The following is a 14,061-nucleotide window of genomic DNA, read 5'->3' on the forward strand; positions in this document are numbered from 1 at the left end:
TATTGGGTTCTTCCCAAGAGTCTAGGATATTAGAGATATTATTAGATTAATAATAGTAATCATGTATTATTATATTATTATAGCATATATTATTCTTATTAACCCTTTCCGCTTCAAAACGCTCCCTGAATCGCATCGCTTTCGTTTTAAACCGTTAAGCCGGCTTCCAGGCTTAAACCGGCTTAAATAATATAATACAATAATATTATTATATTATAATAATATAATATAATAATATTAATAATATAATAATATAATAATATCGACAATATAATAATAATAATAATAATAATAATATTGTCGAAAGCTTTCATGGCCGGAATCACTGGGTTGTTGTGCGTTTTCCGGCCTGTATGGCCTTGTTCCAGTAGCATTCTCTCCTGACGTATCGCCCGCATCGATGGCAGGCATCCTCAGAGGTTGTGAGACCCCACAACCTCTGATGCAGGCGAAACGTCAGGAGAGAATGCTACTGGAACAGGGCCATACAGCCCGGAAAACTCACAACAACCCAATATAATAAAATATAATATAATAATAATATTGTAATATAATAATAGTAATATATTAAACACCATACTAGAGATTAATATATAATATAATAATAATGTAATATAATAATAGTAATATATTAAATATCATACTCTAGATTAATATATAATATAATAATAATATTGTAATATAATAATACTAATATATTCAATGTAATACTACTGATAATATATAACGATATCCTGTTTTATTGTTGCGTATTTGTATATTTTAAGTGGTCATGTTTTGGATTGTGAGCCGTTCTGAGTCTCCACAGGGAGCGAAAAAGCGGGATAAAAACAAACAAACTTTCCAGGCTTTAAATAAAAAGGGGTTTTCACTCCTTCGTGGGAGGGGGGAAAAGATGTGGGGAAAGAAAAAATAAATAAAAGAGACTTGAGTGTGTTGTCGAAGGCTTTCATGGCAGGAATCTATGGGTTGGTGTGAGTTTTCCGGGCTGTCTGGCCATGTTCCAGAAGCATTCTCTCCTGACGTTTCTCCCACATCTATAGCAGGCATCCTCAGAAGTGGGGTTTACTAATAGTGTGGGATAATGTCCAGGGTGGGAGAAAGAACTCTTGTCTGCTTGAGGCAAGTGTGAATGCCTTTCTTCATCTCTTTCTCTTTCTCTATCCCTTCATCTCTCTCTTCTCCTTCTCTCTCACTATCCCTATCCCTTTCTTTATCTCTTTCTTCATCTCTATCTCTATCCCTTTATCTCTCTCTCTCCTTCTCTCTCACTATCCCTATCCCTTTATCTCTTTCTTCATCTCTTTCTCTTTCTCTATCCCTTCATCTCTCTCTTCTCCTTCTCTCTCACTATCCTATCCCTTTATCTCTTTCTTCATCTCTAGCTCTATCCCATTATCTCTCTCTTCTCCTTCTCTCTCACTATCCCCATCCCTTTCTTTATCTTTCTTCATCTCTTTTTCTTTCTCTATCCCTTCATCTCCCTCTCTCCTTCTCTCTCACTATCCCTATCCCTTTCTTTATCTCTTTCTTCATCTCTATCTCTATCCCTATCCCTTTATCTCTCTCTCTCCTTCTCTCTCACTCTCCCCATCCCTTTCTTTATCTCTTTCTCTATTTCTATTTCTATCTCTATCCCTATCCCTTTATCTCTCTCTCCTTCTCTCTCACTATCCCCATCCCTTTCTTTATCTCTTTCTTCATCTCTTTCTCTTTCTCTATCCCTTCATCTCTCTCTCCTTGTCTCTCACTATCCCCATCCCTTTTTTTATCTCTTTCTCTATTTCTATCTCTATCCCTATCCCTTTAGCTCTCTCTCCTTCTCTCTCACTTTCCCTTTCTTTATCTCTTTCTTCATCTCTTTCTCTTTCTCTATCCCTTCATCTATCTCTCTCCTTCTCTGTCACTATCCCTATCCCTTTCTTTATCTCTTTCTTCATCTCTTTCTTTCTCTATCTCTATCCCCTTATCTTTCTCTCTCCTTCTCTCTCACTATCCCTATCCCTTTCTTTCTCTTTCTTCATCTCTATCTCTATCCCTATGCGCGCGCGCACACATATATATCATTCTCTCTCACTATCCCTATCCCTTTTTTATCTTTTTCTTCTTCTCTTTCTTTATCTCTATCTCTATCCCTATCCCTTTATCTCTATATCTACCTCTCTCTATCTCTATCTCTCACTCTATCCCCATCTCTATCCCTATCCCTTTCTCTATATCTCTATTTCTTTCTCTTTCTCTATCCCTATCTATACACAGATACAGACACACACACACAGGCATCCCCAAGTTACCAAGTATGTATAAAAACTGCCTGTATGTATGTACCTATGTTGGTGTGTGTTTATTTGTCTCTCTCTCTCTCTCTCTCTCTCTCTCTCTCTATCAAGATGCAGACAATCTTTCTGGCTATTGTGTTGTGGAAGGCTTTCATGGCCAGAATCACTGGGTTGCTGTAAGTTTTCCCTGGCTGTCCGGCCATGTTCCAGAAGCATTCTCTACTGATGTTTTGCCTGCATCTATGGCAGGCATCCTCAGAGGCTGTGAGGTCTGTTGGAAACTAGGCGAGTGAGGCTTATATATCTGTGGAATGTCCATGGTGGGAGAAATAACTCTTCTCTGTTGGAGGCAAGTGTGAATGTTGCCACTGGCCTCCTTGATTAGCATTGAATGGCCTTGCAACTTCAAAGCCTGGCTGCTTCCTGACTGGGGGAATCCTTTGCTGGGAGGTATTTGAGGCAAGTGTGAATGTTGCAGTTGGCCAACTTGATTAGCATTAAATGGGCTTGCAGCTTCAAAACCTGGCGCTTCCTTCCTGGAGGGAATCCTTTGTTGGGAGGTGTTAGCTGGCCCTGATTGTTTCCTGTTTGTCCTTTTTTTGTGCTCCTTTTTATTTACTGTCCTGATTCTAGAGTATTTTTTAAATATTCAACAAATATATAAACCCCACTTATATCTGTGGATATATATTCCTAGCTTCCAACAGACTTCACAACCTTTGGGGATGCCTGCCATAGATGTGGGCAAAAGGTCAGGAGAGAATGCTTCCGGAACATGGCCAGACAGCCCGGGAAACTGGACCTCATCACACCAGAGAATGAATCCACTTAAAAACCGGTTACTACCACCTGCAGAATTTGGGGGCTTTGTAGTTTAGGGAGGTCCCTTTAACAGCCTCACTACACTACAAAACCCAAAAATTCTACTGGTGGCGGTAACCTGATTTTAAGTGGATTCATTCTCAAGGTTCTTGTGGGGTTTTTTCGGGCTATATGGCCATGTTCTAGAGGCATTTTCTCCTGACGTTTCGCCTGCATCTATGGCAAGCATCCTCAGAGGTAGTGAGGTCTGCTGGAACTAGAAAAATGGATTGAGAGGTAGTGAGGTCTGTTGGAATTAGGAACATGGGGTTATATATAACCAGGCACATCTTAACACCTCTCAACAAAAGATTCCCCCAGGCTCAGCCAGGCCTTTCAATGCTAAGGAAGGTGGTCAGTTAAAACATTCACAGTTTCACACCTAGCTCCAGCAGAGAAGAGCTCTTTGCCCCACCCCAGTCATTCCACAGATATATAAACCCATTTTCCTAATTCCAACAGACCTCACTACCTCTGAGGATGCTTGCCATAGATGCAGGCGAAACGTCAGGAGAAATGCCTCTAGAACATGGCCATATAGCCCGAAAAACCCACAAGAACTGAGTGATTCCAGCCACGAAAGCCTTCGACAATAGATTCATTCTCTGTTGTGATGAGGTCCAGTTTTCCGGGCTGTCTGGCCATGTTTGGAAGCATTCTCTCCTGACCTTTTGCCCACATCTATGGCAGGCATCCCCAGAGGCAGAAACCGATTTGAAAGTGGATTCATTCTGTAGTGCAGGCGTGGGCAAACTTAGATGTTTTGGACTTCAACTCCCATAATTCCTAACAGCCTAAAATCAGAACAAGACATAACATAATCATAACAGTAAATAAAGAACACTCAAAACAGGGGAACTACAGACAAGAAGGGAGCCCCCGGTGGCGCAGTGGGTTAAAGCACTGAGCTGCTGAGCTTGTTGATCGAAAGGTCGCAGGTCCGATTCCGGGGAGCGGCGTGAGCTCCTGCTGTCAGCTCTAGCTTCTGCCAACCTAGCAGTTCGAAAACATGCAAATGTGAGTAGATCAATAGGTACCGCTCCGGCGGGAAGGTAACGGCGCTCCATGCAGTCATGCCGGCCACATGACCTTGGAGATGTCTACGGACAAACGCCGGCTCTTCGGCTTAGAAATGGAGATGAGCACCACACCCCAGAGTCAGACATGACTGGACTTAATGTCAGGGGACTACCTACAGACAAGAAACTATCCGGGATAGCTAACAAAGGATTCCCCCAGGCAGTAAGAAGTCGCCCCTGCTAATCAATGGAAAACATTCACACCTACCTCAAACAGACCATTCTTTCTCCTATCCTGGACATCCCAGACTTATAGATCCAAGATTCCAAGAGACCTCACAATCTCCGAGGATGCCTGCCATGGATGTGGGCGAAACGTCAGGAGAGAATGCTTCTGGAACATGACAAACTCACAACAACCCAGTAATTCCTGCCATGAAAGCCCAAGTGTGCCCATGAAGTAGCTAGAGACTTGAGTGCTTTCCTTTGGGGGCGCTCCACGTGTTTCCCCCTCCCTTTTGGGGAAAAAAAGGCGGTGACAAAAGGGGAAAGGGGGCGCGGCTTCTCCTTCCTCCCCCGCCCCCTTTTCCCCTTCCCGCCGCTCTGATTGGTTCCCCCGGGTGCCACTCTGCCGAAGCAAAGCCACGCCTCCCCTCCTCTGCCTTGCTATGTAAATAAAGTCATAGCGGGAGGGAAAAAAATCGTCCTGTAACCGCGGAGTCGGTTTCAGAAAGCCAAGCGGAGGCGAAGAAGAAGGGAAAGCCTTGCCTACACAAGCCGTGGCTAGGACTGAGCAGAAGGGAGGGTTGGGTGGCTCTTTTGGAGGGGAAGAGGCGCCCTAACTTTGACGCCGGCGGCGGTGATGCGTATTCCCGTAGATCCCAGCACCAGCCGGCGCTTCACCCCTCCCTCGGCGGCCTTCCCCTGCGGAAAGATGGGCGAGAACGGCGCGACCCTCGGAGGAGGAGGAGTTGGAGGAGGGAGCCTGGGAGCCGGAGCCCGGAGCCGGACCGAGCCGCCCCGCTCCGTCGTCGACGTCCTGGCGGATCACCCCGGAGAGCTGGTGCGCACCGACAGCCCCAACTTCCTCTGCTCCGTCCTGCCTTCGCACTGGCGATGCAACAAGACCCTCCCGGTGGCCTTCAAGGTAAGAGCCGGCGCGGAAGGAAGGAGAGAGGGCGGGCGGGAAAAGGGGGTGCCCTGACCCCCAAGGAAGTCCTCATCCCACTCCACGTCCAGCTAGAGAAGGCATGCTGACGATCACTGGAATGTTGAGAAGCTGCAAGTTGCTTCTGGTGTGAGAGAGTTGGCCGTCTGCAAGGACGTTGCCGAGGGGACGCCAGGATGTGTACACCAGGCTGGTTAGCCAATGTATTCCAGCAGCATCTTGCCACTCATAGGCATATAGATCCAGGGAAGTTTTTTTTCCGTGAGAAGTTGCAAGTTGCTTCTGGTGTGAGAGAGTTGGCCGTCTGCAAGGACGTTGCCGAGAGGACGCCAGGATGTGTACACCAGGCTGGTTAGTCAATGTATTCCAGCAGCATCTTGCCACTCATAGGAATATAGAACCAGGGAAGTTTTTTTTCCGTGAGAAGTTGCAAGTTGCTTCTGGTGTGAGAGAGTTGGCCGTCTGCAAGGACGTTGCCGAGAGGACGCCAGGATGTGTACACCAGGCTGGTTAGCCAATGTATTCCAGCAGCATCTTGCCACTCATAGGCATATAGATCCAGGGAAGTTTTTTTTCCGTGAGAAGTTGCAAGTTGCTTCTGGTGTGAGAGAGTTGGCCGTCTGCAAGGACGTTGCCGAGGGGACGCCAGGATGTGTACACCAGGCTGGTTAGCCAATGTATTCCAGCAGCATCTTGCCACTCATAGGAATATAGAACCAGGGAAGTTTTTTTTCCCGCGTCAGGAGCCACTTGAGAAACTGCAAGTTGCTTCTGGTGAGAGAGTTGGCCGTCTGCAGGGCCGTTGCCCAAGAGGCTGGATGGCCAATGTATTCCAGCAGCATCTTGCCACTCGTAGGAATATAGATCCAGGGAAGTTTTTTCCCCATGTCAGGAGCCACTTGAGAAACTGCAAGTTGCCTCTGGTGTGAGAGAATTGGCCGTCTGCAAGGACGTTGCCCAAGGGACGCTAGGATGTGTACACCAGGTTGGATGGCCAATGCATTCCAGCAGTATCTTGCCACTTAGAGGAATATAGATCCAGGGAAGTTTTTTTTCCCCCCGTAAGAAGCTGCAAGTCGCTTCTGGTGTGAGAGAATTGGCCATCTGCAAGGACGTTGCCCAAGAGACGCTTGGATGGGTACACCAGGCTGGATGGGCAATGTATTCCAGCAGCATCCTGCCACTCGTAGGAATATAGATCCAGGAGTTGCTTCTGGTGTTGAGAGAGTTGGCTGGGAATTTTTTTTCCCGTGTCAGGAGCGACTTGAGAAGCTGCAAGTTGCTTTTGGTGTGAGAGAGTTGGCCGTCTCCAAGGACGCTGCCCAGGGGACGCCAGGATGAGTTTTCCAGGCTGGATGGCCAATGTATTCCAGCAGCATCTTGCCACTCATAGGAATATAGATCCAGGAGTTGCTTCTGGTGTTGAGAGAGTTGGCTGGGATTTTTTTTCCCGTGTCAGGAGCGACTTGAGAAGCTGCAAGTTGCTTTTGGTGTGAGAGAGTTGGCCGTCTGCAAGGACGTTGCCCAGGGGACGCCAGGATGTTTTGGTGTTTTACCAGGCTGGATGGTCAATGTGTTCCAGCAGCATCTTGCCACTCGTAAGAATATAGATCCAGGAAAGTTTTTTTTTCCCCGTGTCAGGAGCGACTTGAGAAGCTGCAAGTTGCTTCTGGTGTGAGAGAATTGGCCGTCTCCAAGGACGCTGCTCAGGGGACGTCAGGATGAGTTTACCAGGCTGGATGGCCAATGTATTCCATCAGCATCTTTCCACTCATAAGAATATAGATGCAGGAGTTGCTTCTGGTGTGAGAGAATTGGAATATAGATCCAGGACGTTACCCAGGGGACGCCAGGAATATAGATCCAGGGAAGTTTTTCCCGTGTCAGGAGCGACTTGAGAAGCTGCAAGTTGCTTCTGGTGTGAGAGAATTGGCCGTCTGCAAGGACGTTGCCCAAGGGACGCCAGGATGTGTTTACCAGGCTGGATGGCCAATGTATGCCAGCAGCATCTTGCCACTCATAGGAATATAGATCCAGGAGTTGCTTCTGGTGTGAGAGAATTGGTCGTCTGCAAGGACGTTCCCCAAGGGACGATAGGATGTGTACACCAGGCTGGATCCCCAGTGTATTCCAGCAGCATCTTGCCACTCGTAGGAATATAGATCCAGGGAAGTTTTTTTTTTTTTCGTGAGAAGCTGCAAGTTGCTTCTGGTGTGAGAGAGTTGGCCATCTGCGAGGACGTTGCCCAAGGGATGCTAGGATGTGTTTACCAGGCTGGATGGCCAATGTATTCCAGCAGCATCTTGCCACTCATAGGAATATAGATCCAGGGAAGTTTTCCCCCCCCCCCCCCGTGTCAGGAGCGACTTGAGAAACTGCAAGTTGCTTCTGGTGTAAGAGAATTGGCCGTCTGCAAGGACGTTGCCCAGGGGACGCCAGGCTGAGTTGATGTTTTACCAGGCTGGATGGCCAATGTATTCCAGCAGCATCTTGCCACTCATAGGAATATAGATCCAGGAGTTGCTTCTGGTGTGAGAGAGTTGGCCGTCTGCAAGGACGTTACCCAGGGGACGCCAGAAATATAGATCCAGGGAAGTCCCCCCCCCCCCCCGTGTCAGGAGCGACTTGAGAAACTGCAAGTTGCTTCTGGTGTGAGAGAATTGTCCGTCTGTAAGGACGTTGCCCAAGGGACTCCAGGATGTGTTTACCAGGCTGGATGCCCAATGCATTTCAGCAGCATCTTGCCACTCATAAGAATATAGATGCAGGAGTTGCTTCTGGTGTGAGAGAATTGGCCGTCTGCAAGGACGCCAGGATGTGTTGATGTTTTACCAGGCTGGGTGGCCAATGTATTGAGTAGCATCTTGCCACTCATAGGAATATAGATTCAGGAGTTGCTTCTGGTGAGAGAGAGTTGGCCGTCTGCAAGGACGTTGCCCAGGGGACGACAGGATGTTTTGATGTTTTACCAGGTTGGACGGCCAATGTATTCCATCAGCATTTTGCCACTCATAGGAATATAGATCCAGGGAAGTTGTTTTTTTTAATTTTTATTTCGTGTCAAGAGCGACTTGAAATGCTGCAAGTTGCTTCTGGTTTGAGAGAATTGGCTGTTTGCAAGGACGTTGCTCAGGGGACGCCAGGATATTTTGAAGTTTCACCATCTTTTGTGGGAGGCTTCGCTCATGTCCCTGCATGGGGAGCCGGAGCTGACAGAGGGAGCTCATCCTCACTCTCCCCGGATTCGAACCTGCGACCTGTCGGTCTTCAGTCCTACCGGCACAAGGGTTTAACCCACTGCGCCACCGGGGGCTCCCATCCAGGGAAGTCATCGTCCCATGTCCCTCTACAGAAGTCATGCTGATCACTGGAGTGTTGTGTGGCTTCCAGGCTGGATGGCCAATATATTCCAGCAGCATTTTGCCATTAAGTAGCAGCGGTGGAGCAATAGGTTAATCCCTTGTGCCGACTAGAGAGTCTGTCAACTCCAGAAGCCTCTCACAGGATGGTAACACACCTGGGTGTCCTCTGGGGAAGGTCTCTGTGGACGGCCAGTTCTCTCACACCAGAAGCACTGAAAGTCGCTTCTAAAAGTGCCATTCCTGGCAGTCCAGGGAAGTCCTCATCCGACTCCATATCGAGCTACAGAAGGCATGTTTAAATCACCGGGATGTTGTGTAGTTTCCAGGCTGGGTGGCCAATGTCATGGGTTAAACTAAGCATGGGCAAACTTTCTAACTTGGGGGCCCGCATGCTAACACTCCCTGTTAGGAGGAAGGAAGTGATGGAAGGAAGGAAGGGAAGGAGGAAGGAAAGACAGAAGGAAAGAAGGGCGAAAAGGAGGAAGGGAAGGATGGAAGGAGAGAGGGAAAAGGGAAAGAAGGAAAGAAGGAAGGATGGAAGGAAGGAAAGAAAGGATAAAGGAAAGAGAAGGAATGAAAGATGAAGGGGAAGGAAGGAAGGAAAAAGGAAAGGATAGAAGGAAGGGTAAAGGAAAGGCGAAGGGAAAGCAGGAAAGGAAGGATGGAAGGGGGGGGAAGGAAGGATAAAGGAAAGAAAAGGAAGGAAATATGAAGGGGAAGGAAGGAAAAAGGAAAGGATAGAAGGAAGGGTAAAGGAAAGACGAAGGGAAAGCAGGGAAGGAAGGAAGAAAAAGGGAAGGGTGGGAGGGAAGGAAAGGAAGGATAAAGGAAAGAAAAGGAAGGAAAGATGAAGGTGGAGGAAGGAAGGAAAAATGAAAGGATAGAAGGAAGGGTAAAGGAAAGACGAAGGGAAAGCAGGGAAGGAAGGAAGGAAAAAGGGAAGGGTGGGAGGGCAGGAAAGGAAGGATAAAGGAAAGAAAAGGAAGGAAAGATGAAGGTGGAGGAAGGAAGGAAAAATGAAAGGATAGAAGGAAGGGTAAAGGAAAGACGAAGGGAAAGCAGGAAAGGAAGGAAGGAAAAAAAGGAAGGATGGAAGGGAAGGAGAGGAAGGATAAAGGAAAGCGAAGGAAGGAAAGACAAAAGGGAAGGAGGGAGGGAAGGAAGGAAAAAGAGAAGGATGAAAGGAAGGAAAGCGTGGATAAAGGAAAGAGAAGGAATGAAAGACAAAGGGGAAGGAGGGAAGGAAGGAAAAAGGGAAGGATGGAAGGAATGATAAAGGAAAGAGAAGGAAGGAAAGACAAAAGGGAGGGAAGGAGAAAGAGGGAGAGAGGGAAAAAGGGAGGAAAGAAGGAAAGACAAAAGGGAAGGATGAAAGGAAGGAAAGGACGGATAAAGGAAAGAGAAGGAAGGAAAGACAAAAGGGAAGGAAGGAAAAAGAGGATGACACGAAGGAAAGGAAGGATAAAAGAAAGAGAAGGAAGGAAAGACAAAAGGGAAGGAAGGAAGGGAAGAAGAAGAGGGAGAGAGGGAAGGAGGGAAGGAACAAGAGAAGGATGAAAGGAAAGAGAAGGAAGAAAAGACAAAGAGCAAGGAAGGAAGGAAAAGGGGAAGGATGGAAGGAAGGAAAGGAAGGATAAAGGAAAGAGAAAGAAGGAAAGACAGAAGAGAAGTAAGGAGAAAGAGGGAGAGAGGGAAGGAGGGAGGAAAGAGGGAAAGATAGAAAGACAAAAGGGAAAGAAGGAAGGAAAAAGAGAAGGATGAAAGGAAGGAAAGGAAGGATAAAGGAAAGAGAAGGAAAGACAAAAATAGAAGGAAGGAAGGAAGGAAGGAAGGAAGGAAGGAAGGAAGGAAGGAAGGAAGGAGGGAGAAAGAGGGAGAGAGGGATGGAAGGAGGAAAGAGGGAAGGAAGGAAAGATAAAAGGAAACACGAAAGGTAGAAGGAAAGGATTGGTCATCCAGCTTCGAAGCCACACAACATTCCAGTGATCAACATGCCTTCTGCAGATAGATAATGCATTGAGTGGGATTCCTAAATTTTGCCAATAATAGGAATATGGATCCAGGGAAGGAATTCTACTCAATGCCTATCTATAGAAGGCATGTTTAACACTGAAATGTTGTGTGGTTTCCAAGCTGTATGACCAATTATTATTACATTGTATTATTATTATTATTATTATTTTCATATCAGGAGTGACTTGAGAAACTGCAAGTCACTTCTGGTGTGAGAGAATTGGCCGTCTGCAAGGACGTTGCCCAGGGGATGCCCGGATGTTTTGATGTTTTACCATCCTTGTGGGAGGCTTCTCTCATGTCCCCGCATGGGGAGCTGGAGCTGACAGAGGGAGCTCATCTGCGCTCTCCCCGGATTTGAACCTGCGTCCTGTCAGTCTTCAGTCCTGCCAGCACAGGGGTTTAACCCACTGCGCCACCGGGGGCTCCTATATTATATTATATTATATTATATTATATTACATTACATTACATTACATTACATTACATTATAATTATATTACATTACATTACATTATAATTAATTATATTATATTGTATTATCCCACTTTTTCTCACCACTGTCTCCACTCAAAGCGGCTCACAGCTAAAAGCATTGCAATACAACTTAAAATATACAAATATACAAGTATTAAAAGAGTATCAAACACCCAAGCTGTATGGCCGATGTGTTCTAGCAGCATTTTCTCCTGACGTTTCGCCTGTGGGTACTGATCATATGGCAGTTTTTACTCAGATAATCCAGTGCATATAATGTGGATGATCTGTTTTGATAATCTGGATTCTATAGTAGTGTAGAAGGGCCAAAGCTTAACCCTTTCCTCCTGATAATAACTCTTCCAGGAGTGACTTTCCCTTCATTCCTTCCTTCTGAGGGTGAGATTTCTGTTATCTCAGAAAAACTGGGTTATATGGCAGTGTAGCTGGGGCAGTGAATAGAAGGCATGCCTATCAAGTTTGCACAGAAATCAGGAGAGTGAATATTCCAGGGAACAGGGTCAGGATCCAAAGCCACCTTCGTGGATTTCAACTGGGAGAGATATTATTAGCATAGCACAATATTAATATTACATATTACTATATTGTGCTATCCCACTATGCTGTAATATTATTAGTAATATTACATGCAATCTATATACATAAAAATGTAATGTTCGTTTGTGGTATTAACAGAACTCAAAAACCACTGGATGAATTGACACGAAATTTGGACACTATACCCCTAACAGACCTAGTGACCATCACTCATAAAAAAAACCCCCAAAAATAGCAGAAAGGACTTAAAAACCCCAAAAAGCTAAATGACGATGCAGAAAAAAAGAAATGAAGAGGTAGGGAAGGAAGGAGCGAAAGAAAGAAAGAAAGAAAGAGGAAGGGGAGAGAAAGAAAGAAAGGATGGAAGCAAAGAGCAAAGGAAGGAAGGAAAGAGGTTGAGAAGGAAGAAAGGAGAGAAAGAAAGAAAGAAAGAAGGAAAGGAGAGAAAGAGGGACGGCAAGAAAGAAGAAAAGTGAGAAGGAAGGATGGAAGCAAAGAGCAAGTGAAGGAAAGGGGTAGAGAAGGAAGAAAGGAGAAAAAGAAAGAAAGAGGGAGGGAAAGAAAGAAAGAAAGAAAGAAAGAAAGAAGGAAGGGTGGAAGCAAAGAGCAAAGGAAGGAAGGAAAGAGGTAGAGAAGGAAGAAAGGAAAGAAAGAGGGAGGAAAAAAAGAAGGAAAGAGAGAAGGAAGGGTGGAAGCAAAGAGCAAATGAAGGAAGGAAAGAGGTAAGGAAGGAGAGAAAGAAAGAAGGAAGGTAGGAAGGGAGAGAAAGAGGGACGGCAAGAAAGAAGGAAAGAGAGAAGAAAGGATGGAAGCAAAGAGCAAATGAAGGAAGGAAGAGGTAAAGAAGGAAGTAAGGAAAGAAAGAAAGACAGAAAGAAAGAAAGAAAGAAAAAGAGAAGGAAGGGTGGAAGCAAAGAGCAAAGGAAGGAAGGAAGAGGTAAGGAAGAAAGGAGAGAAAGAAAGAAAGAAAGAGAGAAGGAAGGAAGGAAGGATGGAAGCAAAGAGCAAAGGAAAGAAGTAGAGAAGGAAGAAAGCAGAGAAAGAGGGAGTGAAAGAAAAAAGGAAAGAAAGAAGGAAGGATGGAAGCAAAGAGCAAAGGAAGGAAGGAAAGAGGTAGAGAAGGAATAAAGGAGAGAAAGAAAGGAGAGAAAGAGGGAGGGCAAGTAAGAAGGAAAGAGAGAAGGAAGAATGGAAGCAAAGAGCAAAGGAAGGAAGGAGAGAAAGAAGTAGGAAAAGAAAAAGGGGGAAGGAAGAAAAGAGATAGAAGAGGAAGGAAGGAAAGAGAGAAATAAAAAAAGGGAAGGAAGGAAAGAAAGAGGGGGCGAAGGAAGGAGAGAAAAGGAGGGAAGGAAAAAAGGAGAGAAAGAGGGAGGAAAAGAAAAAGGAGGGGAGGGAAGGAAAGAGGTAGAGAAGGAAGGAAGGAGAGAAGGAAAGAAGAAAAGGGAAGAAGGAAAGAGGGAGCAAAGGAAGGAGGGAAAGAAGGAGAGAAAGAGGGAGAGAAGGTTGGCCAATGGCCACAGTAACGCGCGGAGGGTACAGCTAGTATACAATATACAATGATTATATTATTATTATTATTATTATTATTATTATTATTACATTATAAGAGGATGGGCGGCTTGAAAACAGTCTAGGATTGATGCTGCGGCTCAAAGATCCCTGGGATGCATCCATAGGAATATGGATCCATGGGAAGTCATGGTCCCAGTGCCTTCTCAGGTTTGCAGGTGAGACCCAAATTGGGAGGGAGAGTGAATATCCCAGAGGACAGGATCTGGATTTTATTATTATTAATAAATAATATCTAAAGTGACTTTCACAAATGGGAGAGCAGGGCCCAATCTCACAAAATAATTTTCAACAAGGGGAAGTGTAAGATAGTACCCTCAGGCAGAGGAAAATAATGCAATGCACAGATAGACTCAAGCTGAACAGAGCCAACAGTATTATTATTATTATTATTATTATTATTGATACTAATAATCTTAATAACAGTAATAACACTAAACATGCTAGCTACACGAATAATACTAATCATACTACCACTATGACTAATAATACTAACAATTCTAACGATTGTAATTATATTAATAACACTAATAATACTGCCAGTGAGACTAATAATGCTAATAATACTAATAATTCTAATGATACTAATAATGCAGATGACAGGAATAACACTAAAGATACTAATATTATGAAGCCCCCTTTCACACAGTTGAATACAACCCCACATTCTCTGCTTTGGATTATATGGCAGTGTAGACTCATATAATCCGGTTCAAAGCAGATCATGTAGATTATAGGGCAGTGTAGAATGGGCC

General features: G+C 45.2%; 1 protein-coding gene across 1 annotated transcript in view; it reads left to right on the forward strand.

Moving 5' to 3' along the window:
* The first annotated feature begins 4,922 nt into the window (after window positions 1-4,922).
* Window positions 4,923-14,061, forward strand: part of RUNX3 (RUNX family transcription factor 3) — a 150,953-nt gene continuing 141,814 nt past the window's right edge. The window contains exon 1 of the mRNA XM_060784424.2: window positions 4,923-5,306. Within this exon, the coding sequence (XP_060640407.2) occupies window positions 5,022-5,306 (285 nt within the window). The 5' untranslated portion in view covers window positions 4,923-5,021. The remainder of the gene's footprint in view (window positions 5,307-14,061) is intronic.

This window comes from Anolis sagrei, chromosome X, assembly GCF_037176765.1.
Source record: "Anolis sagrei isolate rAnoSag1 chromosome X, rAnoSag1.mat, whole genome shotgun sequence".
NCBI classification, from domain to species: Eukaryota; Metazoa; Chordata; class Lepidosauria; order Squamata; family Dactyloidae; genus Anolis; species Anolis sagrei.